Raw genomic sequence first — 25,509 nt, 5'->3', positions numbered from 1 at the left:
ACTTTATGGGTCAATCACAACTAAAAATGTCCATGAAAAAAAAAAAGAAAAAGAAAGAAACCCTACTTAATGCTAGTTTGTATGGGGTTTTTTTAATACCGAGTTCAAGGACAATTTATTGACTCTAAAAATGTGATTTGGTGTAAAAAAAAATTTTTTAAATAAATGAACCCTGCCTGTAAAGACTGACATTTGAAAGAAGTTCAAAATATATATAAAGTTTGCATGTATGTTTTCTGTCCATTATCATTTTTGATGCATCAGAGGAGGAAAAATATTCTTAGAGCCAAACCAAGTAAATATATGGAATTTGGTGCAGTTGCTGATATTTATGAAATTATGAGATTACATTTTATAGCTTATAATGTAAATCAACAAGATCTTTACAGTACAACAGTCTACTTGTGTAAAATGCCTATAAATATTAGTTGTTACTCTATTTCTTCCAATAATATCCAGTAAGATGTTATTTAAATGCTTAGTTTTATGATCAAATATATTTGTAGTTTTTATTGTGGGGCACAAAACAAATAACCCAATGCAATACAATATATTATAACTGAGCGATGTACAGATTAATGCTCCTCAAAGACCAGATGCATCATATTGATTATATTTTCTAGTAGGATTAAACTAAAAGGCTGTTTACTTTGCTAAAAATAGGATTAAAAAAATAGAAAAAAAGAAATAGATAAGTGAGTGATTCTTAATTATTATTCAGACTTTTTTTAAATAGGTAAAATGTAAGTGTTTTACCCCCTACATTAAAAAAACATCAGAATGAACTTAGGAAATATATAGGTGTATTTATTGTACATATTTAATGATTATATTTGAATAAATGACTATATTTGGCAGAAGTATGGCATCCCCAATACATGAGCTCAACATAAACTACTTTATAGGAACGATCCATACCTGACTTTAGTTGCTGCCCGCCGCCTTGTTTGTCTTTTTGGGGTATCCTCATCATCATCATCATCATCATCATCATCCTCATCTTCTTCATCTGAGGACTCCTGCTTCCTCTGTTTCCGTCCCTTCTGGGACTGCTGCCTGCCAGATGATTTTGTCTGTGGTCTGGGAAGGGAAAGAGAAGTACAAACGCATGTATACACTCATTGACCATGCTAGGCTTTTGCCTTTTGTTCCTCGTCCCTGATGTGTCTGCTAGTGTAGCGCCTTTACACACCTATCAGCCTGACTTATAAGCCGATAGCCTTGAGACAGCTGTCCGACTTCTATAGCAGTTCTATTTCTTCATATATTACTTAAATTAATCAAAATTTGAATTTGTTATATTCATCATTATGCAAAAAGTAGGATACATGCTTTGAAAATTTAGGACACATATGTTCATTTCTGATAGAACAAAGAAAGTCACACCAATAATTGTAGCGCAATCATAGTAATTAAAAATGAGCCACCATCATTTGCATTTAATAAGGCTCTCATTTAATAGTTTACGATGCGCTGTCTGAAGGCCAGGCTTCGCTACACTCTTACCTTCTAGCAGGAAGTCGTCTGGATCTAACTTTTTTCTCTTCCTGCTCACTCTCTGAACTGCTGGCCTCTTCCTCTACATCCTCTTCGTCATTTGAGTCATCATCTTTCCAGGTATTTCTTTTAACACAGAAATACCACAGGTTCATCTGTTGGACCTCTATTAGCTCCTACCCTGTCGTAAAGCTGCAAGCCAGTCAGTTTCACTGCTTCCCCATCATGCAGGCAATTATACATGCTGCAAGAGACGCTTCAGTGCATGCACAGTACTGTTCAAAAGCTTGGGTTGGTAAGATGGTTATCTTGTTTGTTTCGAAAAGAAGTCTCATGTTTACAGAGGCTGCACTTATTTGATCAAAAAATATCCGTGCCATGTGATCCTTCAGAAATCATTCTAACATGCTGATTTGGAAACATTTTATTATTATTATTATCAATGTTGCAAAGAGATGTGCTTCTAAATATTTTTGTGGAAAGCGTGACCAATTTTTTTCAGGATTCTTTGATGAACAGAAAGTAAAAGAAATAAATAAAAACATTATTTGAAATAGAAATACATAACATAAAAAATATAAGTGTCCCATTTGAAGAAATCAACTGAATCAATCATATCCTTGCTGAATAAAATAAGTCATTAATAATCATAATAATCTTACAAACCCCAAACTTTTGAATGTACTCAGAACTAATGAACTGCATTTTATAATAAATCAAATATTCGAAATTAAAATGTTTACATTAATGGTTAACAAGTAAACTTAATTTTTCGATTACTCTATATACTTATTACTCATACTTAATTTGTGAATCTCAAAACTTCATATCAAGCAGTATATTATATATATATATATATATATATATATATATATATATATATATACACTATATAAAATCAATCAATTACTTACAAGAATGACTGTTTATTTTAAAAAGTATTTAAGAACTTAAATTACACTTTTCAATGTATTTAGTGTAAATGAAAACAACTGCCTAACAGACATTTACATGCAAAAATATGGTTGAATCTAAATATTACATATGGAGATATTCATTGGGTGTTGGGGGGGGGGCTTCAAGCACGCATTGGTAAACAAAATATTGAAAAAGGAGAGTGAAACACCCATTTAAATTCTTCCAGTACACTTACTCTTTCTTTTTCTGCCGTGAGCCTTTTCTTTTGGGACTTTCACTTTCTGAATCACTGCTGCCCTAGAAATCCATTTTGAATACACAGCACTAGATTACAAGGCATGGACACGTCATGTTTCAGATTAAAGAAATAAAGCTTTCAACACAAGGGAGTATGTTTACACGACTTGAGCTGCCAAGCCTGATCAGTTCCGGGTCTAGAGCCAAACATAAATATATACGCTTTACTAAGGAACCATGTCTGCAATTACTTTAGTACAAGATGCAGAACATGTCAACTTACCGTGAATGTCAACGCAGTACGTGAAAATACAAAACAAAAACAAACCGCTAGGGGTCAGTGTCGAGTTACATACAGCCAGCCTACCTCAGCTCCGATGTTGAGCCGAGCAGGCTCTTGTCTGCTGCGACTGGATCTTCGAACACCATAAATATCTGGATGTTCCTCCCACATCTATGATAATTAGGAACATCATTAATTTTAAATCCACTGAATAACTGATTGATCCTAATGTTCAGGCTGGCCTATTTTTGTACCTTCTTCACATCTGCCAGGCTGTCTTTCTTCTTGACCGGTTTGTCTTTGTCCTGCGTTGAGGTCTGATGGGATTTGGACCCAGTGGATTCACTGCCTGACTCAGAGTGGCTCTCAGAATCAGAAGTGCTGTTGGACTCTGAACGCTGGGAACGAACTCTATCACTTCCTTGCTCACTCTCTGACTGACTCCCAGACTCCGATCCAGAGCGGTTCGATTCCTCTGAAGCTGAATTGCTATAACATTAAAGATGTGCATGTTGAGAAACAATGAAAACCCGTGAAGTTGTTCTAAAAAGTAGGAGTCCTGTTCAAAATCTCAGTTATTGGCAAAAATATCATCTAAATCTTATGAATTGTCAATATGTAAATTTGTAGTTTATATCTATATTTTTGTATTTTAACTTTCTTAATATTAAACCACTGAATTACCCATCTTTTCTTCTCTTTATTTATTTTTATTATTATTTACCAATTTGAAATGGATAAGTCTGTCTTTTAAACTAAATCTAATCTCAGTCCAAAAAAAAAATAATTGCTGAATCTTCCAAGTGTAAAGTCTTAAACCACGCTGAGTCTTTGTCAGTGTAAACAAAAGCATTCCAAGGATTTTGGAAACTGGGAATGGGGAAATCCAATACAATGCATGGAAAACTCTTAGCTGGAATTAACATTCCTTGTCTTTAAAATTAAGCTACTTAAATGACAAACAGACAAATTCACAACAACTGTCAAAGTGGAATAATTCATTGAAAGCAAGCATTTTTTTTAACATGCGCAACTGAGTATATGACATTTATATACAATGTGATTTATTGATTTGTTAAATTGATTGTATGCAATTTTATTTCAAAATAAAGGTATTTCAATGTGCAAACCAAATAATTCAATAAATAAATAAACCTTCAAAGCAACCAGCAGGTCATTTTGTGCCCGACCGCTTCTGTCCTTTTGCCCTTTGAGTCTAAAAATAATTTCAACTGCTTCCTCCTGAAAAAAGAAAAACAGGCCCTCCTACTAAAAATGAAACTATTTATCTACCTTACAGTTAAAAAATGAACCGTGACACTAAAATGTGAAAACTACTTTGAACTATTCTTATATACATTTATGCACTATATCTTTCCTTAAACCTAAAGTGAAAGTATCTCAGTAAAGCTCATTTAATTTGATAGATGGCATTCATGGGAAACCATAACGCAGATCTGGCTGTGAAAGCTAGCACATCCAGTCCTATAATGGAATGCACTGCTAGAAATAAACACGTGTCATGTGCTCAGGAAATGAAACATCTGCTGACAGAGCAGCAGTACAAGCTAGACTGTGCTTATATGGGTAATGACATCACGTATGGGTGGTCCTAACCTCTCAACTGAATTCTCATTGGCTGCTTATTGCTAGCAACGGGAAGGCCCAATGAAATCAAAGGATGAGATCACCTGACCTCTAAAAGACTTCCTGCTTCAGCTTCCTGTAGTTCCAAGAAGCTTGTATGTAATGCAGCAACTAATACAAGCTTTGCAGTACAAAGCAAGAGCCATTTTGTGACTGAGGACTTTCAGCCATTTAATGAAACCAGTCTCACACAGAGATGAAACCAAGCAGTGCTTTTTGTGTAGCTGTAAGCCTTACAAACACCTCAAATAAAGTACATTAGCTATAGTACAGGAAAAAGCAGCTCTTGTTTATATTTATTAATATTTAAAAAAGGGCTGCAGCAGTTAAACAACAATAAATGTGTTTCCCAGGACAGTGAATGCATGTAGACTCTCAAATGGATCATTAACACTGAAAAAAAAAATAAGCAACCTGTAAAAGTGAACATACATGTTGATTTGACAATTCATAATCACTTACACAGTATTACATATAACTACTGATTGTGTAATTGTGAAAAGATGACATTATTTGAGTTTTATTTTTCAGTTTAGACTGGTATCCGGCACATATATATGTGGGAACTTCAAAGCTGTAATCATTTCAGATGGCAGATCTTGACAAATGACCATAAAAATAATGACAGATCCAGTCATAAGCACCATCTATACACAACATCAACACATTCTGTGCTTTTCTTTTCATTTTTTATACTGATAAGATGACCCACAGGGTAAAAGCCCCACTGATGAGCTCTTGAGGGGCTAAATGTTAGAGCAAAATTTGTTAAAGATACATGAGCTGTGTCTCCATTTTTAAGTGTTTAGTGTAAATAAATTATCATTTTATTATTACAATTTCAATAATCAACAAGTGACCATTAAAATATCATCTTCCATTTCCAACTGTTGTCTTAAAAGTTTTTTCTTTTATATTTTATGAAAAACACAAAAACAAAAACACAAACCTATGAAAAATGACATCACTGTAAGTCACCTGCAAACGTCCTTGTCATTTTGTTGTATTTTAAAGAATTATTAACCTAAATCAATAATGCCCATGTAAACAATACATTTCTTGGAAGAACAATTTTCTCAAAGTTTCATATTTACATATGGAAATAAGAGTAACTGTGAGTGTAGTAAAGAAACCAAAATAATTAGCTTCCACTGCATCTTTGAATCAAGACATCTTGTTTTTATTTAGTTTGGAGGGAAAAGGATGGAACATAATATATTCACAATAGAGAACTACTTTCATTTTAGATGGTACTATCAGTCTAATGAACAACATATGGGTTTGATTTCCTGTGTCAAGGTTTTTAAAAGTTTCACCCCAAAATGTGTTTTGCTGCTGAAAATTATTCAAACCAAACCAATTTTGACGAGAAAAAAAAAATAAAACTACAATTTTCGTCCCAAACAATGCTTAAAAATAAAATCACTTTCACAACAAAAACACCCAAAATATTTTACAAGGAGCTATACTACAGTGAATGATGGAATATGTGATTGAGTGCTGAGCTAGAACTGTATTCATATATGAATATACTCCATTTCTTAAGGAAATTATAAATATTTACTCTATAAACATTCCACACCTTATAGCCAAAGTTTGTAATTCACCCATGTGGGACTCTAAAACAAGCAGTATTTTATGATCAAAAAAAAAAAAAAAAAAGCAGTTAATATTTTCTGTATTAACAAATTAACAGTACTGCACAATAAACAAACAAGAACTATTTAAAAAAAAAAGTAAACAAATTTTACAACACAATTATGCATATGTGAAATAATACTCCATTTCAGATAAAACAATTAACTTTGCTTTAAACATTTTTATGTGCGTGTGAAATGGATTTCATTAAAATATTTCAGTAAAATCAGACTGAGCAGGTTTTCTATTGTAATAAGCAATAGAAAAGAGCAGGTTACAAGTATTGTAACATGAATCAAATGCTAAACTCTCATGTTATGTCAAAGTTAAAGTATTTAAAATGTCATTAACCTTACATAGTGGTGCAATGCAGCACATGCTAATCAGACAAGGTCATTTCACACGATCACTTTATAAATGTTAGAACCGAAATCACTGCTCAAATCTGTTTAAAACACTGCATCTCGAGTATACATTTGGGTAAAGGCCCTGATAGGCCTTGAATTCACTTTTAGAAATACTAGCAAAATCAGGGTGTGGCTATACATATATCCCAAGGTCAGTGATCCGAAACCCTTCTATTTTACAGACATTGTGGTTTAAACAGCACACTTGACCAACCATGCTTGTAAATGTAAACAGTCAAGACACAAGTTGAAAAAGAGAGAAAAATATGAAAGATCGTACCTGGAAGCATTGCTTTGAGTCGAGCCTTCATCTTCCTGCTTTTTACTCTTATTCTTCATCATGATTCCGTCTTGGGATTTGTTAATGATGGTCTTTTGTCCAGGTATTAACTGTCAAAAGTTTAAAGTGGGGATGAACAGTCAAAAAAAAAGGAAAGAGGAAAAAAAGGCCTGCCGTTGCAATATATGGAAAATGCAAGTTGGGATCAGGTAGTTAAAAATATATATTTTTAGTAATTCTTAAGTTAAAAAGCATCGGAATTGAAAAGACACCTGCTCGACCCTATTCGATGTCAAATATCCATGTGTCGAATAGCATTTCAAGGCAACAGATTCACAGAGCCACATGCATAAATTCTTACTGCGTCATCAAACAAAGAACCATTAAAACAACGATGAAAGCAAATTAAATCGACAATAGAAAACAAACGATGTAAACATACCTAATCCACTGACAGGAGGAGGATTGTAGCAGTACATTCACATCTGACAAAATAGCCGATTTGTTACTTTGGCTAAAACAAAAATAAATAAATCAAAAAATATTCCAGGATTCAGACGAAAATAATAATCGGAATAATATTTAGAAATAAAAATAATAGCAGTAATCCACCGATGCCTATTTGAATGGAGTGAGAGAGTGAGAGAGAGAGTGAGAAGAGCCCAGTAGAGCGCACTAAAAATGGAGGACCGCAATGGCTGCCAGCGCAAGGCAGGGAAAACAACAACTGGCCGCTCTACGCACACACCACAGGGCTTTCTCGACGAAACAAAGTCACAGAACGTCTCTATAGTCCAAAACGTTATAAAACGAACGATTTCGCGCGATAACGGAACCCCAAGAGGCAGTCAAAGTTCAGCAAAGTTTAGATACAAGTGCTATCGACAGCCCTGCGAGGCTCAACGCTCTTCCCTTCCCAAGGTTCATCCGCCATCTAAAGCTCCTTCCCAGCTCTGAGCTTAGCCTTTGATTGACGTTCTCTCCATTTACCCAGAGCTCAGGTGATGCACGAAAGTCCCACCCCTTTTATTTTCAATAAAGACTAGTTTCATATATAAATTTAAAGCTGAAGTTGGTTCTACCCTGCAAGTATAATAGCTGACCGACTGAATGGTGGTTACAAAGGGCAGTAGTTATCTTTATGTTGATAAAATTATTTAAGCCTTCACTTCCTGCATAGACAGGAAATGAGACAACAGACTGCCATTTTGCAGTGAATGCTGGACTACTCTGGACACCATTTTAGACCACTTAATTTGAACACTTTTACACCTGCTCTGTATGCGTAATGTACTTTGCAAACGTGATATTTGAAAGAGGAAAGTTGCGTGCCCCAAAGCTTGCAGAATGGATCTTGTGAGCAAATGAGCAATCAATTCAACAAGAAATTAATAGATGGAATAAACAAAAAATAATTTGCGAAAGCTTCATAATTATGGAGTACATCAAATGAATAAAAACAAATCTAAAATAAAAAACAAAAACAAAATTAAAAAAAAAACTGATTTGGGCAGTTGAAAATGACAAAGACCCTTTAACATTTGAAAATATCACCTCGATTATCAGTTAATAATTCATAGTTTGTTAATTAAATAACACAGCAGACCTGTATTTTTTTGTTAGTTTTTTTGTTTAAATAAGAAAATAAAAACTTAAACCTGGACAAGCCGTGTTAAACTTCGATGTAAAATCAAAGTAAATAATTTGCGAAACGCCATTCTTATTCTCCATCCAATAAGGGCAACTCGATATTGTTCAATCATAATTTTTTTATTTTTCTTTTAAAAAGGCAAATAAGCATTTAAAAATGTTTAAATACAGGCATTTCATCAAAACAATGCATTCAAATATGAAAAGAAAATACATACAATTGTTGAGCACATTAGCGAATGAATTAAAATATAATAGCAAATCAAACATACAAAATGTCTCTTTCCAAATCCAAAAGCAAAACATGAGCCGCCATCTTCCTCATTAAGCAGTAGTCTCCACTTGACTGTCCAGAATCGGTTCTTAATGAAATTTAAAAAAAGGGAAAAAAACGTAAACCCCAAATGTACTCTTTAAGATGCGATGACAGCTTTTCATACAAACCGTAACATACAACTATAATGTAGCAATTAACAAAACTTTTTTTTAAATCAATCAGTATCCTCTTTTATATAGTTTTCCATCTAACGATATTAAAGTTTAAGACAATGGTCAGTCTCCCAAGGTAGCTTCATATGGTCAATTAGAACAACTTCAAAATTAAAATGCAAAACTTGTCCATACAATAACAATGGCATCATAACAGACAACAAAGTTTTTTTTTTTCCATAAATTGCTTTAAAAAAATGCTAAATAGTTTCCGCAGATTTGCATGATTTCATTATATTCACCTACAAGATGTAGTTGCAAGAAACTATTTGCACAATTTCAGAAGCATAAAATCACAAGAAACAACACTACAGAAACCCTTTCTTTCAACTACTGGAAAATCTGTAATACCTGGATTTGGTTCACTTCTAAGTTCTTATTACTAACTTATTACTCAAAGTAGCTTTATGATCTATGCTTAGTGTAAATGATCAAATCATAAAGAAAAACACATGAAAAGCATTCAATTCCTGTAGTGTTACAACATATGTCTGTCATTAGCTATCATTTCTGTAAATGTGTTTCAGAAAAGGTTACTATATTGCAATCTTTCTGTATCCAATAGTCATTGATACAAGAATAAAGTTTTATCCAAGTTAGAATACTACAGTTGAAAAGCATTGAAATGAGTAAATGAAAAACAAGTGACAGCTTCAATTATTGAGTTAAGTTCATTAATTTACTGTAGTGTGTCCTTGTGAGAAATGTTATTACAACATGTAACTTGGACCAAAATTAAAACTACATTGAAGAACACGATACAACTAAACAACTGTAAAAATCGATAAATTTATGGCATGCAGAATGTTTAGGCTGCCAAGACTTCATTCTTATTATATATATATATATGTGTGTGCGTGTGCGCATGCATGCGTGTTTGTGTATGTATAAAAGTGTCACAAAGTGGCTTAACCACTAAAAATGAGAAGTCACATTAGAAAAGGTCCATTTCTAAATTAGAGAGATACAAAGAGAGAACAAGTTGTCCCAAGTGGTAAAAAGTAAAAAATCCCAAAGGGAAAAAAGGGGCCAGGTATGAAGTACATGTAATACAAGTCAGGCATCTCAAAAGTGATTAAAAAACTAAATTAATCGAAATTAAATCGCAAAGGCGATAGACCGCGATTAGGCAGAAACTGCGAATGTCATGCGTATCTTTCATTGAAGCACGGATCTGTGATCAGAATTAAATTTCCATCCGAAGGTCAGAGGGCGCTCATAAAACTCCAAATACACCCACGCAGAAGAAATACAGGAAATGCCTTACGGAATAAACAAAATATTTAACTGCTTTCGTGGACTCAACAGGACTAATAAACACACGACTATGACAATATATGGTTTGTCAGAGTACGTCTTATAATATTTATCATAATCAAGTATATAATAATACAATGCTAACCGACATAGCCTGTATCACTGCTTAGAATAATATGAAATATATTGTGTGCCCTATTCTGTGTAAAATGCCACATCCTCTCACAGAAGTATTTTTTTCAAACACTCATTTAATGTTATGAAGTGAGTTGAGTAAAAACATGTTATTAAATGTGGTATTTAATTCAGTATTTATTACACAGAGCCGTACTTCACTGACAAGCTACGTAAACAGCTGTCAATCACAGAATGATTTTTTAGATTTCATAATCGTGCGATTATATCGTCTGCGATTATGACAAGATTTTGCGTAGCTTGTCAGTGAACTACAGCTCTGTGTACATCTGAAAGCAGGTGCTGGAGATTTGCTACTAATCACAGAATCGGCTTTACTGACAAGATACGCATCACATTCGATTTATCACGCAGCCTTAATAGCTTTATTCTCAAGTTAAGTTAATTTTCCTTCGAGACATTTTGAATCCCTTTCCATTAACTATGTCAATACAATGTCTTTATATGAAGCATATGAAATAATGCACTGGAACAGGCACACTATTTAATGTGCAATGGTAACAGACCATGTTTTTTGGTCTGGATACCCATCCCAAAATCAAAAGCAGAAAACGTTACAGCGATCACTCTACATGTCATTCAAGGAAAGCAGAAATGCAGGGCAGTGTATTCCAGTAAAAATGTGCCACAAGTGCAAGTCACAGAAAACTCTTCCAATGAAGTTTGCAAAAGCCAGCGAAAACAAAAGGAGTCCAATTGTGGCCCAGAATCAAGGTGTGTAAAACAAGTTGCACACAAGCAGAATTGACTCCATAAGAAACAAGTCACTGATCTCAAGAAAGGTTTCCACTGAAAACAAGATGAAGTGAAGATGGCACCCAAGCATGCTCAGGTACTGAAGACAAGTAAATGTAAAACGTGTGGTCATCAACACCAAGTGAAAAAAGCTGAACATTAACACTTTTCAAAGTTGTAACATGTAGTCCTTCTTAACGCAATTTTATTAAGCTTATAGATTTTTTCTTTACCCTTTTTAAAACTGTGATGAACTTCAGCAATTCTAAATGTTTTTTTTTCATGAAACTTCCATTTTATGTCGTTAAGTGACTACTAGATTTGCTAGAGCTAAAATACGGTACTAGAACTGTGGGACCTAATTGTAGCTAAAATGACAGACACATGGAGTAAAACCTTAATAATACAAATAACACTGTGAGGACTTACAGAGTAGTCTTCCCTTCCTTGAAACTTTGCTGAAGCTTTCTTCCTCTTCAGGCAAACATCACCTGCAGGGATAAAGAGAATCAGTGAGATCAGAAGTATAAAACACAATATTGTCTCTGGCGAGTGATTGCCTCTGGCGAGGCTTCAAGGAAAATGCATGTGTTGCCATTCATGCACACTGTAGCTTCATGCTACATAAGAACATTTATAAAATGTATACAATGCTTCTACTCAAAGCTCACTTTAAACCACCAAGGAGTGTTTGTAATAACTTTTGATTGTGATCTAACCAGGGTTTTGGTCATATAATGTTGCATAAATGTGTTATTTGCAGCCTTTTATATCAAGCTAATCACTACACCTGCTTAGCACTTCTCATGTAAACACCCTGTATTGTTATGAACACAGGCAGAATCTCATGAAAATCACATGCAAAATCTCATGAAAATCACATGCAAATCATCATAAATCATGTTTATCCACAGAATAGTTTTTCTGGAAGTGTAACACGTCTGTCACAGGAGACAGGGCGGGTTATGAATGCGTAATATGATTGACATATGAGCAGCGAATGAGCTTCCTCTGAGTCGGAAGAGAAAACAAACACTGAATGCTCATCAGACAGCGTACATCAGTGGAAAATGACTAGAAATTATGATTCGGTTTAAGCTAGGTGTTAAAAAATATATATATATACAGTAGAGTTAAAGTAGCCTTGGGACATAAGTGAAGAGAGGGTTTGTCTGTCTCCTAAAAAAAAAAAAAAAAAAAAATACGGATATTCTAATTTCTTGAATGATTTACAGATCAAGTATGCAGCGGTGGAGCCTCACATACTGACCTAAATCTGTCAATTTTGCACTAAAAACGATTTGAGCTTTATTAAAACCTTTAACTAAAGCCTTTGAGTGAGGCTCGTTCACACAGAGATGCGTTTCGCGTTACGTATACATTTTGTATTCTATATGCGTTTTGTCCACACGGATCAGGCGTTTTGGGAGAGTGAAACCGCATTTTATGATACTGGGTCCCAGAGTGGATAAATCTGGCGCTCGCCTTGACGTTTTCGTGTAGACAGCGAATCCGTATATTTTCTGAAATGATGACGTCATCAGCCCACGTCTCGCCTCTAGTCAGACATCACGTTACAGCAACCAAAACATGAATGAACACTGAACGATTGTCTTTTTATTAACTAATATTAACAGATTAATAAACGTATTGTTCCATGTTCATTTGTACACCGCGCGCAAGGTGCATAGTCCAAGTCTTCGCTGTTTTTAGTGTATCTGTGGCAGAATTACGCCACTACATGCTGGTCTGGCATGTTTACTACATTGTTTTGTGGTTTCGTGCGGATGCAGATTTTTCTTGAGATGAGAGAAAAAAAAGAAGAAAAAAAGATCAGATAGGGAAAGGTCTTGCTTCATGTGGACGTAGGCTCAGTGAGGGAATGTGTAATGTAACCTTTTTTGAATGAATTTCATAAAGTTGGCATAAAAATAAAAATAAACGTTCAGGAACAGATATCACCGGTATGCTTCTTCGTCCGGATGTTCTGAGTGGTTGTTGGCGTATTGCTATGCAGTTGTGACTTGTTTAAGTTTAACATACTTTTGTTACGTTTAAGCTAAGACTTGTAATAGCACTTGTGTATCATTGCTTTTTTGTTGATTTAGATTGCTTCCATTTTCCTCATTTGTAAATCGCTTTGGATAAAATTGTCTGCTAATTGACTAAATGCAAATGTTTAATCGTGGCCAGTAAACAAGTCACATGGGACCATGTCCACTATATATGGGACATAACTTTTTTTTTAAGTAAGAGCTAAGTTTAATATTTGTCAGATTAAAATATTGAGTCTGATCATTTAGAAAATAACAGCAGTGCTCCTTGTTCTCATTTGAAGCACAAACAGTGCAGGAGGAACTACATCAAAATGTAATACTTAAAATGAGCAATAATTACAGTGCTGCTTGCGTTGGGAATCATAAAAGTTATCACTAATTAGGCTCCATTACTCTGGTTGCAATGAACAGGAATTGTAGTGCTATTAGTAATGGTAAGTTATGGTAATGGTAATGTTAATAATGGTAAGGTTGTGGGTTCGATTCCCAGGGAATGCATGAACTGACAACTGCTGAATAAAATTTTCTGGATGCTAAGTTTTCATAAGCTGAAGTCAGAACTGAAAGGTGTTGTAAAGTGTTCAATAAAATGCAATGAGTTTGTGGTCTGCTAGTAAATTTATTATTAATAATAATTGGTTATTGTAATTTGTCGTCAAGTAAAACAACAACAAACACAAATATAACTTGAGTGACGAAATTATTCTAAATAAATTCTTATTGTAATTATAAAAATTTGTTGTAAGGTGATGTGTCCTTTAAATTTTTTTCTATTTGCTGCATTAAAGCGGTTCACACTAGAGATACTGACAGGGGTCTCAGGGGTGAAATATAAATAAATTGTAATAATGAATTTAAGCAATTTAAAACAAAAAACAAAACGCTAAGTTCCAGCTATTAATGGAGCAACGAAAAGCAAACTATAACATTAGCTATATTGTCTAACGTGTCAAAATAGGAATATTTTTCTAGAAACAATTTTAATTGAAAGTGTTAATTTTCTTGCATACAAAGCTAATTGAAGGCCTAAAATGGCGTTTCTCCACAATTGCCTTTAATATTTTCTTCTAATAATAAATGTATATTTTTCTGTCTGCATTTCATCGTTAAAGAAAGATGCAAGTACAAAGTTCATAGTACCACGTAGAATGTTACGGTTACATTAACAAATGGTATGGCTATAGCAAACTCAGGCTCTACATATTTTTGATGGTTTAAAATATCTGGAAAACATATGCAGTTCAGAAATTACAAAAATTACTAATCTGAAGCATTTTCAAAGCATTAATAAATATTCCACATAACCATAAAGTAGCTAAAATATAAACTGTATGGTCAAAAGATAAGAATTAGCTTAGGCTTTTATAATTGCAATACTTACAGCGAAAATCATTTTCCTCATCTTTATTGACGTTTGGAAGATCAGGAACCTTTAACAACAAAAAGATTCTTCGTTAAATTGAAAATTCGTCTTACAATTTGATTTAGAGCACAACCTAGTGGTAGTCAGTGATAAAGTAAATTAAAAAGGTGAAATATTGATTAAAAAAATATTGATTACATTATCGACACTTACATTTACATGTTATAAGACTGAACGAAACCCCATCATCTTTCATCCAGTTGTTCTGATTCCTGTACGCAAAAAACAATTTATACAATTAGCATTGTATTGTCTCCTTTACATAGTAATGCTCACTTCAGCATCAAAATCCTCAACATAAATATTTCAGTCATGCGGTTTCTCTACATGAAATACATTGTTTTTCAGCTAACGTCTAAGTAAATGTAGAGTACTATTGTTTCAAATCTACATGTACATAACATAATACATCATATACACCAAAGAATATACATAAATCAGAAACATTACTGAGGACTCATGTGTTATTTTTATTTATTCTTACATGCAACCTTTGTTTTCTGAACATCAGTGGAGTGAACAGTTGATTCTACAAACATATTTAGCAAAGACCTCATTTATTATTTCAAAACTAACATTTTGCACTTTAAATAAAGACATACTAAAAAGTATTACTTTCTAGATTATGTTTCTATGATATTTTGGCAACAACCAGATGGAAAACAGAAATTGCAGGTTTAATTAACTTTTTTTTAATATGCTGAACGATCATTTTTGCACAATTTTAAGGCATTTAATACGTTAAAACCGTGTTAATCAGGTACAAATGTACTTCACAGGAAATCTCTGACCAAAAAAGAAAACAGAAAAAGAAACAATTTTCTACGTTTTTTAAAAAAAATATAAATTCCTCTTGTGGACCACAATGGGTTAAAAGCCAACACCCTATTATTTAACGTCGAAAAATACAGCATAAATGTTGTTCAAAATAAAAGAAATACAAGTGGATACCTTTATTCAAGTTCATTACCAAGTGGAAAAGATCATAAAATGTACACACGTTTAACCATTACAATTTTATGCAGTTAAAAAAATAAAAATTTAAAATAAAGTAAAAACATCAAAATTGTGCTAAATCCTATGGTACGTTGAAATATTCACAATGTTCTCTTAAGAAGTTCAAAACAATGTACATCGGGGAAAAGAAAATATGTTTTTCAATAATTAACACACAATAAATGCATTAAAACGTTCAATAAAATTGTTTATTCAAAGAAAACATATGAAATCAACAAAAGACATTCAAAATGTTGAGAATGGCAATGGATCATGCAAAATTGCATCGTTTCAACAATATTGACATTTAATAAATATATTTTTTCCGCTTTCGAATGTTACAAGGACATTATGTTCCCTAAAGGACAAAGCGAATTTAAAATGCGTAGACAGTTAAATCCTCGTTTCTCGTCGTTGCTGTCAGTTGAAATCTTCACAGTTTTCCTGCAACATGTCCACGCATTGTTTTCCTAACATTTTCGCGATGTTTTTACCATAAGATCGTCGATTAAATCGACGGAATGCCATTTTTCAGTCCTTGGCAATGGCCCCATCATGGCCATTTTACAACACCTCGTCGAACCCTCTCCTTTCCACCATATTGGCGCGTCTCTAGCACTCGCTCAAACACGTTTAGAAGTTCTAATCTACAATATAAACTTACCATGTCCCCACCGTCGTGATCTGCTCTTTCATCTGAACGGATCGACGCCATTCTCTTCGGTAATCTTCGTTTTAATGAGCTCTTCTCTCTCAGAGCGCGCAGCATCGCCATCTCCGCCCGTCGCCGTCGTCTGTTCTCCGTGTGAGCTCCTCGTCCTCTCCGCCTGCGCTGTTATACTGAGCGAGTCAGTGCACTGCCCTGGGCTTCAGCGTAAGCAGAGACAACTTCCTCTCACTGCAGCATTCTGGGTAGAAGAAACGCTGCATCCATTACTGTATCTGTACACTAACCTTTGATTTCATTGACCGTAAAAAACAACACATTTTTGCACTAGAATATTCTCAACACTATCATTTGCATTTTTTAACCATGTGTTGTTCTGACTGCAACTTATTTTTTAAAAAAAATTTATACACTGCTGTTCAAAAGTTTGAGATCAATAAGATATGTGATGTTTAAATAAGTCTCTTCTGCTAATCAAGGCTGAATTTATTTGATCAGAAAGAACAGTGAAGTGAAGTGAAGTGACATTCAGCCAAGTATGGTGACCCATACTCAGAATTCATGCTCGGCATTTGCGCGCGCGCGCACACACACACACACACACACACCCGGAGCAGTGGGTAGCCATTTATGCTGCGGCGCCCGGGGAGCGGTTGGGGGTTCGGTGCCTTGCTCAAGGGCACCTCAGTCAGGTTATTGCCGGCCCGCGATTTGAACCCACGACCCTAGGGTTAGGAGTCAAACTCTCTAACCACTAGGCCACGACTTCCCCAGTAGCCTAATATTGTGAAATATTATTACAATTTAAAACAACAGTTTTCTATTTTAATATACTTTAAATATAATTCATTTCTGTTGAAGCGAAGCTGAATTTTTATCGTCATTACTCCAGTCTTAAGTGTCACATGATCCTTCAGAAATCATTCAAATATGTTGATTATCGATGTTGGAAACAGTTGCTGCTTAATGGTTTTTGGAACCTGTGATACTTTTTTTAAGGATTATTTGATGAATAAAGTTAAATATCTTCTAACAATATAAGTCTTTATTATCACTTAAAAAAATCAATTTAACACATTATTGCTGAATAACAGCATTCAAATCTTAAATAATAATAATAATAATAATAATAATAAAATACTGACCCCAAACTTTTAAATGGCATTGGATATTGTTACAAAACATTTCTTTTTGAATAAATTCTGTTCTATTTAACTTTTTATTCATCAAAGAATCCTGAAAAAAGTATTTAAAAATGTTAAGCAGCATAACTGTTTCCAAAATGAATATTAAATCAGCACATTAGAATGATTTCTTTAGGATCATGTGACACTGAAGACTGCAGTAATTGCTGATGGAAATTCAGCTTTCCATCACAGAAATGAATTATATTTTAAAGTATATTGATATAGAAAATAATTATTTTAAATATTATTAACATTTTACAATATTACTGTTTTTTTCTGTATTTTTGGTCAAATAAATGCAGCCTTAAAGAACAGAAGATACTTATTTAAAAAACATTACAAATCTTACTGTTTAAAAACTTTTGAACAGCAAATCAAATTTTGATATATGGGTTAACATTAGGCTAAACAAAGAGACCTGGAGATAAATTACACAGTCATACCTTAAACGTGAATTTTAAATATTGTTTAAATTGATTTATTTTTTAATTAGAAAACAGTAACAACATTGTGAGACTTTGAATAATTTATGTTTGAGATATGACATGACAGTGTTATGTTGTAGAACTAAGTTTTAAAGTCTCTTATAATAATGATAACCACAGACCATATTTGATGAATTGAAAATTGCTATATATTATTGTATATGTATGAGTGTGTATGAACAGTCATGGCCAAAAGTTTTGAGAATTACATAAATATTGGAAATTGGAAAAGTTGCTGCTTAAGTTTTTATAATAGCAATTTGCATATACTCCAGAATGTTATGAAGAGTGATCAGATGAATTGCATAGTCCTTCTTTGCCATGAAAATTAACTTAATCCCAAAAAAACCTTTCCACTGCATTTCATTGCTGTCATTAAAGGACCCGCTGAGATCATTTCAGTAATCGTCTTGTTAACTCAGGTGAGAATGTTGACGAGCACAAGGCTGGAGATCATTATGTCAGGCTGATTGGGTTAGAATGGCAGACTTGACATGTTAAAAGGAGGGTGATGCTTGAAATCATTGTTCTTCCATTGTTAACCATGGTGACCTGCAAAGAAACACATGCAGCCATCATTGTGTTGCATAAAAATGGCTTCACAGGCAAGGATATTGTGGCTACTAAGATTGCACCTAAATCAACAATTTATAGGATCATCAAGAACTTCAAGGAAAGAGGTTCAATTTTTGTAAAGTAGGCTTCAGGGCGTCCAAGAAAGTCCAGCAAGTGCCAGGATCAGGCACGTGCACACATAGACATGAAAGGGGGCTTGAGCACCTGCCCTTTTTATTCCTGGAGAGAAAGTGCCCTTTTTTCTGGGATGCTTTTTTTTTTATTTTTGAAAAATAATATATATTTCTGTTTGCACACAGCTTCCCTGTCAAACAAATATATTTATTGAAATATAGTATCTAAATATCAGGTCAGGAGTTCTGAAGCGCTCCCTCTCCCTCTCCCCCCGATTGTTAAACCCGATTGTATTGCTTCCGCTAAAGAAAATAGTCCGCTCTGTCTCTACGGTTAGAATCCTGTGAATCCATAGCAACGCTCTGTTTTTCATGGCAACGGTCTGTTATACTCCTCACAGCGGTCTGTTGGTTATAACAGACCGCATTCTACATTGGAATTCAACCAAGCCATGTAATAAAATAAGTTAATAAAATAAGCATATATCACCACCAGGTGATATGCTTTAGTTATTTTGTTTATCCTATTTACCTGCATTTCCCTGTCAATTAGATGCAAATGTGCGCATTTTAACTAGTTGACGCCTAATTTGCATACAGAACGTCCCCAGTTATTGACTTACATCAAGAGTCTTTCCCCCTGAAATTTAGAAATCTAAATTGGTGAATTTAGAAGAAATCTACAGATGCAAACACATGGAGGATACACTCTAAAAAATGTAGTAAATCTGAGTAACTGCATCTGGTGCATTAATAAATAAAACTGAGTAGAAATAAGTTAACATTAAACTTTAAAAATAACAATATTTATAAATTAACTATTTAAGTAATTTAACTTTTTTTATTTCCTCGAAACCTTTATAAAATAGTATTCCATACCACCACAAATACATACGTGACATTGGCTTTTATTGAATTTTTACTCAATTATTTTGGTAAGTTTAATTTTAAAGTGTTATGTATTCTGATAACACCAAAATAATTAAAACGATGCAGTACCTTGTGCAAAAATAAACAAATGATTAGTAAAACACGCCCCTCTGTTTGATGCAGTTATTTAGGTTATTCTAAATATGAAGAGTTCAGATGAAAAATCCTCTAAGTGCCATCTGAAATTTCCTTCAATATTGATCATTTTTATCAAGCTTGTATGTTTATGTTCACTTATTTCACATTACTGGCAATGAAAATTACCTATTAATTGTCATTTAAGTTAAATTACTGAACTTAAATACGAGCTTGAAAAAAAAAAGCTCATAAGAAAATTTCAGATGGCACTTAGAGGCTTTTGCATCTAAACTCTTCATATATACTTGAAACTAGTAGCATAGAAAATGTTTTCAAAACATGCACATTGTGGAATGGTTTCCTTTGCTGCTCTATAAACCTAGTGAATACTAAGGAGACCATGGTTTCTGTGAACTGATTATTTTGTAGACATCTTTTGAAAATGAAACAATTGCGTGAGTTTGAGGAAGATACAATTAATTAACTTTTTAAATTATTTTTTTTAAAAGGAAGTCAGAGTTGCGTTAATATACATATATATATATATATATACATATACTTTTTTGTAAAAAAAAAAAAAACCTAATTATGAGAAGTGCCCTTTATTTCACTTGAGCCCCTGCCCCTCAAAATGTCTGTGCACATCCCTGGCCAGGATCGTCTCCTAAAGAGGATTCAGCTGCGGGATCGGAGTGCCACCAGTGCAGAGCTTGCTCAGGAATGGCAGCAGGCAGGTGTGAGCGCATCCGCACGCACAGTGAGGCCAAGACTTTTGGAAGATGGCCTGGTGTCAAGAAGGGCAGCAAAGAAGCCACTTCTCTCCAAAAAAAAACATCAGGGACAGATTGATCTTCTGCAGAAAGTATAGTGAATGGACTGCTGAGGACTGGGGCAAAGTCATATTCTCAGATGAAGCCCCTTTCCGATTGTTTGGGGCATCTGGAAAAAGGCTTGTCCGGAGGAGAAAGGGTGAGCGCTACCATCAGTTCTGTGTCATGCCAACAGTAAAGCATCCTGACACCATTCATGTGTGGGGTTGCTTTCGCAAGGGAGTGGGCTCACTCACAATTCTGCCCAAAAACACAGCCATGAATAAAGAATGGTACCAAAACACCCTCCAACAGCAACTTCTTCCAAAATTCCAACAACAGTTTGGTGAAGAACAATGCATTTTCCAGCACGATGGAGCACCGTGCCATAAGGCAAAAGTGATAACTAAGTGGCTCGGGGACCAGAATGTTGAAATTTTGGGTCCATGGCCTGGAAACTCCCCAGATCTTAATCCCATTGAGAACTTGTGGTCAATCCTCAAGAGGCGGGTGGACAAACAAAAACCAGAAAAAAACCTTTTTGGAGAGAAGTGGCTTCTTTGCTGCCCTTCTTGACACCAGGCCATCTTCCAAAAGTCTTCGCCTCACTGTGTGTGCAGATGCGCTCACACCTGCCTGCTGCCATTCCTGAGCAAGCTCTGCACTGGTGGCACTCCGATCCCGCAGCTGAATCCTCTTTAGGAGACGATCCTGGCACTTGCTGGACTTTCTTGGACGCCCTGAAGCCTTCTTCACAAGAATTGAACCTCTTTCTTTGAAGTTCTTGATGATCCTATAAATTGTTGCTTTAGGTGCAATCTTAGTAGCCACAATATCCTTGCCTGTGAAGCCATTTTTATGCGGCTGCACGCGTTTCTTTGCAGGTCACCATGGTAAGCAATGGAAGAACAATGATTTCAAGCATCACCCTCCTTTTAACATGTCAAGTCTTCCATTCTAACCCAATCAGCCTGACATAATGATCTCCAGCCTTGTGCTCGTCAACATTCTCACCTGATTTAACAAGACGATTACTGAAATGATCTCAGCGGGTCCAGTAATGACAGCAATGAAATGCAGTGGAAAGGTTTTTTTGGGATTAAGTTAATTTTCATGGCAAAGAAGGACTATGCAATTCATCTGATCACTCTTCATAACATTCTGGAGTATATGCAAATTGCTATTATAAAAACTTAAGCAGCAACTTTTCCAATTTCTATCTACCACTTCTCTCCAAAAAAAACCATCAGGGACAGATTCATCTTCTGCAGAAAGTATAGTGAATGGACTGCTGAGGACTGGGGCAAAGTCATATTCTCAGATGAAGCCCCTTTCCGATTGTTTGGGGCATCTGGAAAAAGGCTTGTCCGGAGAAGAAAAGGTGAGCGCTACCATCAGTCCTGTGTCATGCCAACAGTAAAGCATCCTGACACCATTCATGTGTGGGGTTGCTTCTCATCCAAGGGGGTGGGCTCACTCACAATTCTGCCCAAAAACACAGCCATGAATAAAGAATGGTACCAAAACACCCTCCAACAGCAACTTCTTCCAAAATTCCAACAACAGTTTGGTGAAGAACAATGCATTTTCCAGCACGATGGAGCACCGTGCCATAAGGCAAAAGTGAGAACTAAGTGGCTCGGGGGCCAGAATGTTGAAATTTTGGGTCCATGGCCTGGAAACTTCCCAGATCTTAATCCCATTGAGAACTTGTGGTCAATCCTCAAGAGGCGGGTGGACAAACAAAAACCCACTAATTCTGACAAACTCCAAGAAGTGATTATGAAAGAATGGGTTGCTATCAGTCAGGATTTGGCCCAGAAGTTGATTGAGAGCATGCCCAGTCGAATTTTTAGAGGTCCTGAAAAAGAAGGGCCAACACTGCAAATACTGACTCTTTGCATAAATGTCATGTAATTGTGAAAAAAGCCTTTGAAACGTATAAAGTGTTTGTAATTATATTTCAGTACATCACAGAAACATCTGAAACAAAGATCTAAAAGCAGTTTAGCAGCAAACTTTTTGAAAACTAATATTTATGTAATTCTCAAAACTTTTGGCCACGACTGTATGTATGTGTGTGTGTGTGTGTGTGTGTGTGTGTGTGTGTGTGTGTGTGTGTGTGTGTGTGTGCGCGTATATGTATATGTATATATATATATATATATATATATATATATTTGTGTGTGTGTGTGTGTATGAACTCGAATCCAACTTGATCTCATCACAATGTGATTTGGATAAATATATACAATGCTCTTAATTTTGTAGTTTCATTTGAATGTAAACATTTGTAAGAATAAGTCAGTCGAAACAAATTTTGTGGTTAATTGATCTAATTGTGTGTCTTCACTCAGTCCTCGACCTTAAATTATATTAAATATCAAAAACTTCTGTTAATAAGGAATTTGTGGGTAAACAAATTGGCCCAGAAGGCCCAGAGTGTCATGCTACTAGTGTTATTATTATTATTTAATACATAGAGATATTATTCAGTAATTCCATCTTCACTATTCATTAAAACCTATAGGCTAACTGAGCTAAAACTATTAAATTTGAATTCACAGTGTTGTTATGACATCCTTAATAATAATAAAAAAACACAACTAAATAGTCAAAACTTGAAAATAAAATAGTAGATTTGATGATTTTAGAATTTTCAATTATTTTATTTAATATAAACTTAATATTAACTCAGCTCTGTCAAGGGCTCTTTTCTATCTGTTCTAGCTAGACTGCATACCACAGTTGGTTACTAAGCAACTGTAATTGGATCATTCCTGACTCCCTCCCCCCTCTTCTCTAAAGTCATGCCACGTAGGCACTAGCAAATGCACCAGGTGGACTGTTCATGGAAGGCAGAGGCTTTGAGCTGAACTCTGTTGATTATATGTGTACAACCAAGAATAGAAAAAAATATGTCATTTTGTCTTTATTTTTCTAAACTATATATAATAAATAAATGATAATATATGGTATTATGGTCCCTAATATCAGCACACAAATCTGGGGTGCATGTTAGTGTAGCACTGAATAAATCAAAGAACATATTTGAATAATGTTAAATAAAATAAGGGCTGGTTAAATATATATATCTAGGAGCCCTCTTGTGGCCGTCTATGATTTATTATTTTAATTCATTTATTTTTTGGGGGACTGTGGCTCTGAAGAAATTTGCTGTTCTTCTAACATAATGTATGCTTGAGAGTTGACTTATATTAAATCTGCCCTTATGTTAGTACACATACTAATTCTAATTATAAATTGTATTTGTCACATGTGCAGAAATGCTATTCAGTAATTTATCTATTAGGGGTCACCAATCTTGGTCCTGGAGGGCCAGTGTCATGCAGAGTTTAGCTCCAACTTGCCTCAACACACTTCCCTGGAAGTTTCAAGTATAGCTAATAAGACCTTGATGAGCTGGTTCAGGTGTGTTTGATTAGGGTTGGAGCTAAACTCTGCAACACACCAGTGCTGCAAACAAAGACCTGATCTCACCATCATCCAGTCCATATGTGATTATTTGAAGAAACTAAATCCTGTAGAACTGTGGCAATGTCTCCAAGATAATAAAAGAAACCTACATACAAATCTGTGCAGAGCACTGGCTGTTGTCAAACTCCTTGTGCATACAAAAATCTCACTAGATTGTTATAATTAATGGCAAAAAGGAATGGTTGGAAATGTAAACTGATATTTCCTACTGACATGCTACACACCACTTTCTTTTGGTGTGTGGAGAAAGACTTTGCACAGTACTTTCTCCACTAACTGTAACTTGTGAACATTGCGCCATCATGTGGCTAATATAAACTATGCACTTTACTACTCTGATCTTAAAGTTTATTTGCTTTAGAAGGACTCCTCTGATAAATATTGTTAAATAACAGGATGGAAGACAGGAAAGAAAGCCAAAGACTAATCCAATAATAACACATTTCCCTTACTTACAATCTTAAGGGGTCAAATCATGGATTTATCCCTGTAGGTCCAGTCATAATGTTAGTCATTTTTTTGGGCATTAAAAGTGAAGAAAGAAAGAAAGTGAAGTGACATTCAGCCAAGTATGGTGACCCATACTCAGAATTTGTGCTCTGCATTTAACACATCCGAAATGGACACACACAGAGCAGTGAACACACACACACACACACACACACACACACTGTGAACACACACCCGGAGCAGTGGGCAGCCATATTATGCTGCAGCACCCGGGGAGCAGTTGGGGGTTCGATGCCTTGCTCAAGGGCACCTAAGTCATGGTATTGAAGGTGGAGAGAGAACTGTACATGCACTCCCCCCACCCACAATTCCTGCCAGCCCGGGACTCGAACTCACAACCTTTCGATTGGGAGTCCGACTCGAATAACCATTAGGCCACGACTCCCCTAAAAGAGTCTCATTATTATTTTTATTTTCATGACGATTTTCCACTCTCTCTAAAATCAAGCAGGCTGTTTTTGTCGCAGGGTACATTTAATGCTCTTTTATTTTAGAAACAGATATTTTTTTGAAAAAGATAAGGGTTGCAGATTTTCTGTTGTGGTATATAGTAGCCTACTTAATGAATAATTCTTCAACAAAAGCCTCTTTGTAAAATCTACATCATTAGCTTATTTATAAAATAAATAATCTGTTTAAATTGGCTGAAATGATTAAAAACTAAACTTTACAAACCTGTATCTAACATTGGGTCCTTTTTAAAAACAAATTATTCCTTTGGACGGACAGACGGACAGACGGACAGACAGACAGACAGACGGACAGACGGACAGACGGACAGACGGACAGACAGACAGACAGACAGACAGACAGACAGACAGACAGACAGATAGATAGATAGATAGATAGATAGATAGATAGATAGATAGATAGATAGATAGATATGTTTGCAACATGTACCATATAATTTATAATAGCTAAAACAACAACACTTATGGCTACAGATT

At 35.0% G+C, this 25,509-nt stretch overlaps 1 protein-coding gene and 1 long non-coding RNA gene across 3 annotated transcripts in view; both read right to left on the bottom strand.

The window, feature by feature from the left end:
- The window catches only part of LOC132156092 (chromodomain-helicase-DNA-binding protein 2-like), a 28,693-nt gene extending 20,398 nt beyond the window's left edge, over positions 1 to 8,295 (bottom strand). Inside the window, exons 1-7 of one of the 2 annotated variants that reach the window (XM_059564927.1) lie at positions 7,350 to 8,295; positions 6,908 to 7,017; positions 3,190 to 3,424; positions 3,020 to 3,106; positions 2,651 to 2,712; positions 1,507 to 1,623; positions 919 to 1,080 (exon numbers count right to left, since the gene is read on the bottom strand). In XM_059564927.1, the coding sequence (XP_059420910.1) occupies positions 919 to 1,080; positions 1,507 to 1,623; positions 2,651 to 2,712; positions 3,020 to 3,106; positions 3,190 to 3,424; positions 6,908 to 6,969 (725 nt within the window). In that variant the 5' untranslated portion in view covers positions 6,970 to 7,017; positions 7,350 to 8,295. Of the gene's footprint in view, positions 1 to 918; positions 1,081 to 1,506; positions 1,624 to 2,650; positions 2,713 to 3,019; positions 3,107 to 3,189; positions 3,425 to 6,907 lie in introns of both variants that reach the window. The other variant, XM_059564926.1, reaches the window with a different exon arrangement.
- Positions 8,296 to 8,762: 467 nt separating this feature from the next.
- LOC132156093 (uncharacterized) lies at positions 8,763 to 16,579 on the bottom strand. The gene is made up of 5 exons (XR_009437384.1): positions 16,374 to 16,579; positions 14,867 to 14,925; positions 14,672 to 14,720; positions 11,663 to 11,724; positions 8,763 to 8,919 (listed from the first exon to the last, which is right to left on the bottom strand). It is a non-coding gene; the product is annotated as an uncharacterized LOC132156093 (long non-coding RNA).
- Between the last annotated feature and the right edge of the window lie 8,930 nt (positions 16,580 to 25,509).

Source organism: Carassius carassius, chromosome 13, assembly GCF_963082965.1.
Source record: "Carassius carassius chromosome 13, fCarCar2.1, whole genome shotgun sequence".
In the NCBI taxonomy this organism is placed as follows: domain Eukaryota; kingdom Metazoa; phylum Chordata; class Actinopteri; order Cypriniformes; family Cyprinidae; genus Carassius; species Carassius carassius.
This window is presented reverse-complemented; position numbering and strand designations above follow the sequence as displayed.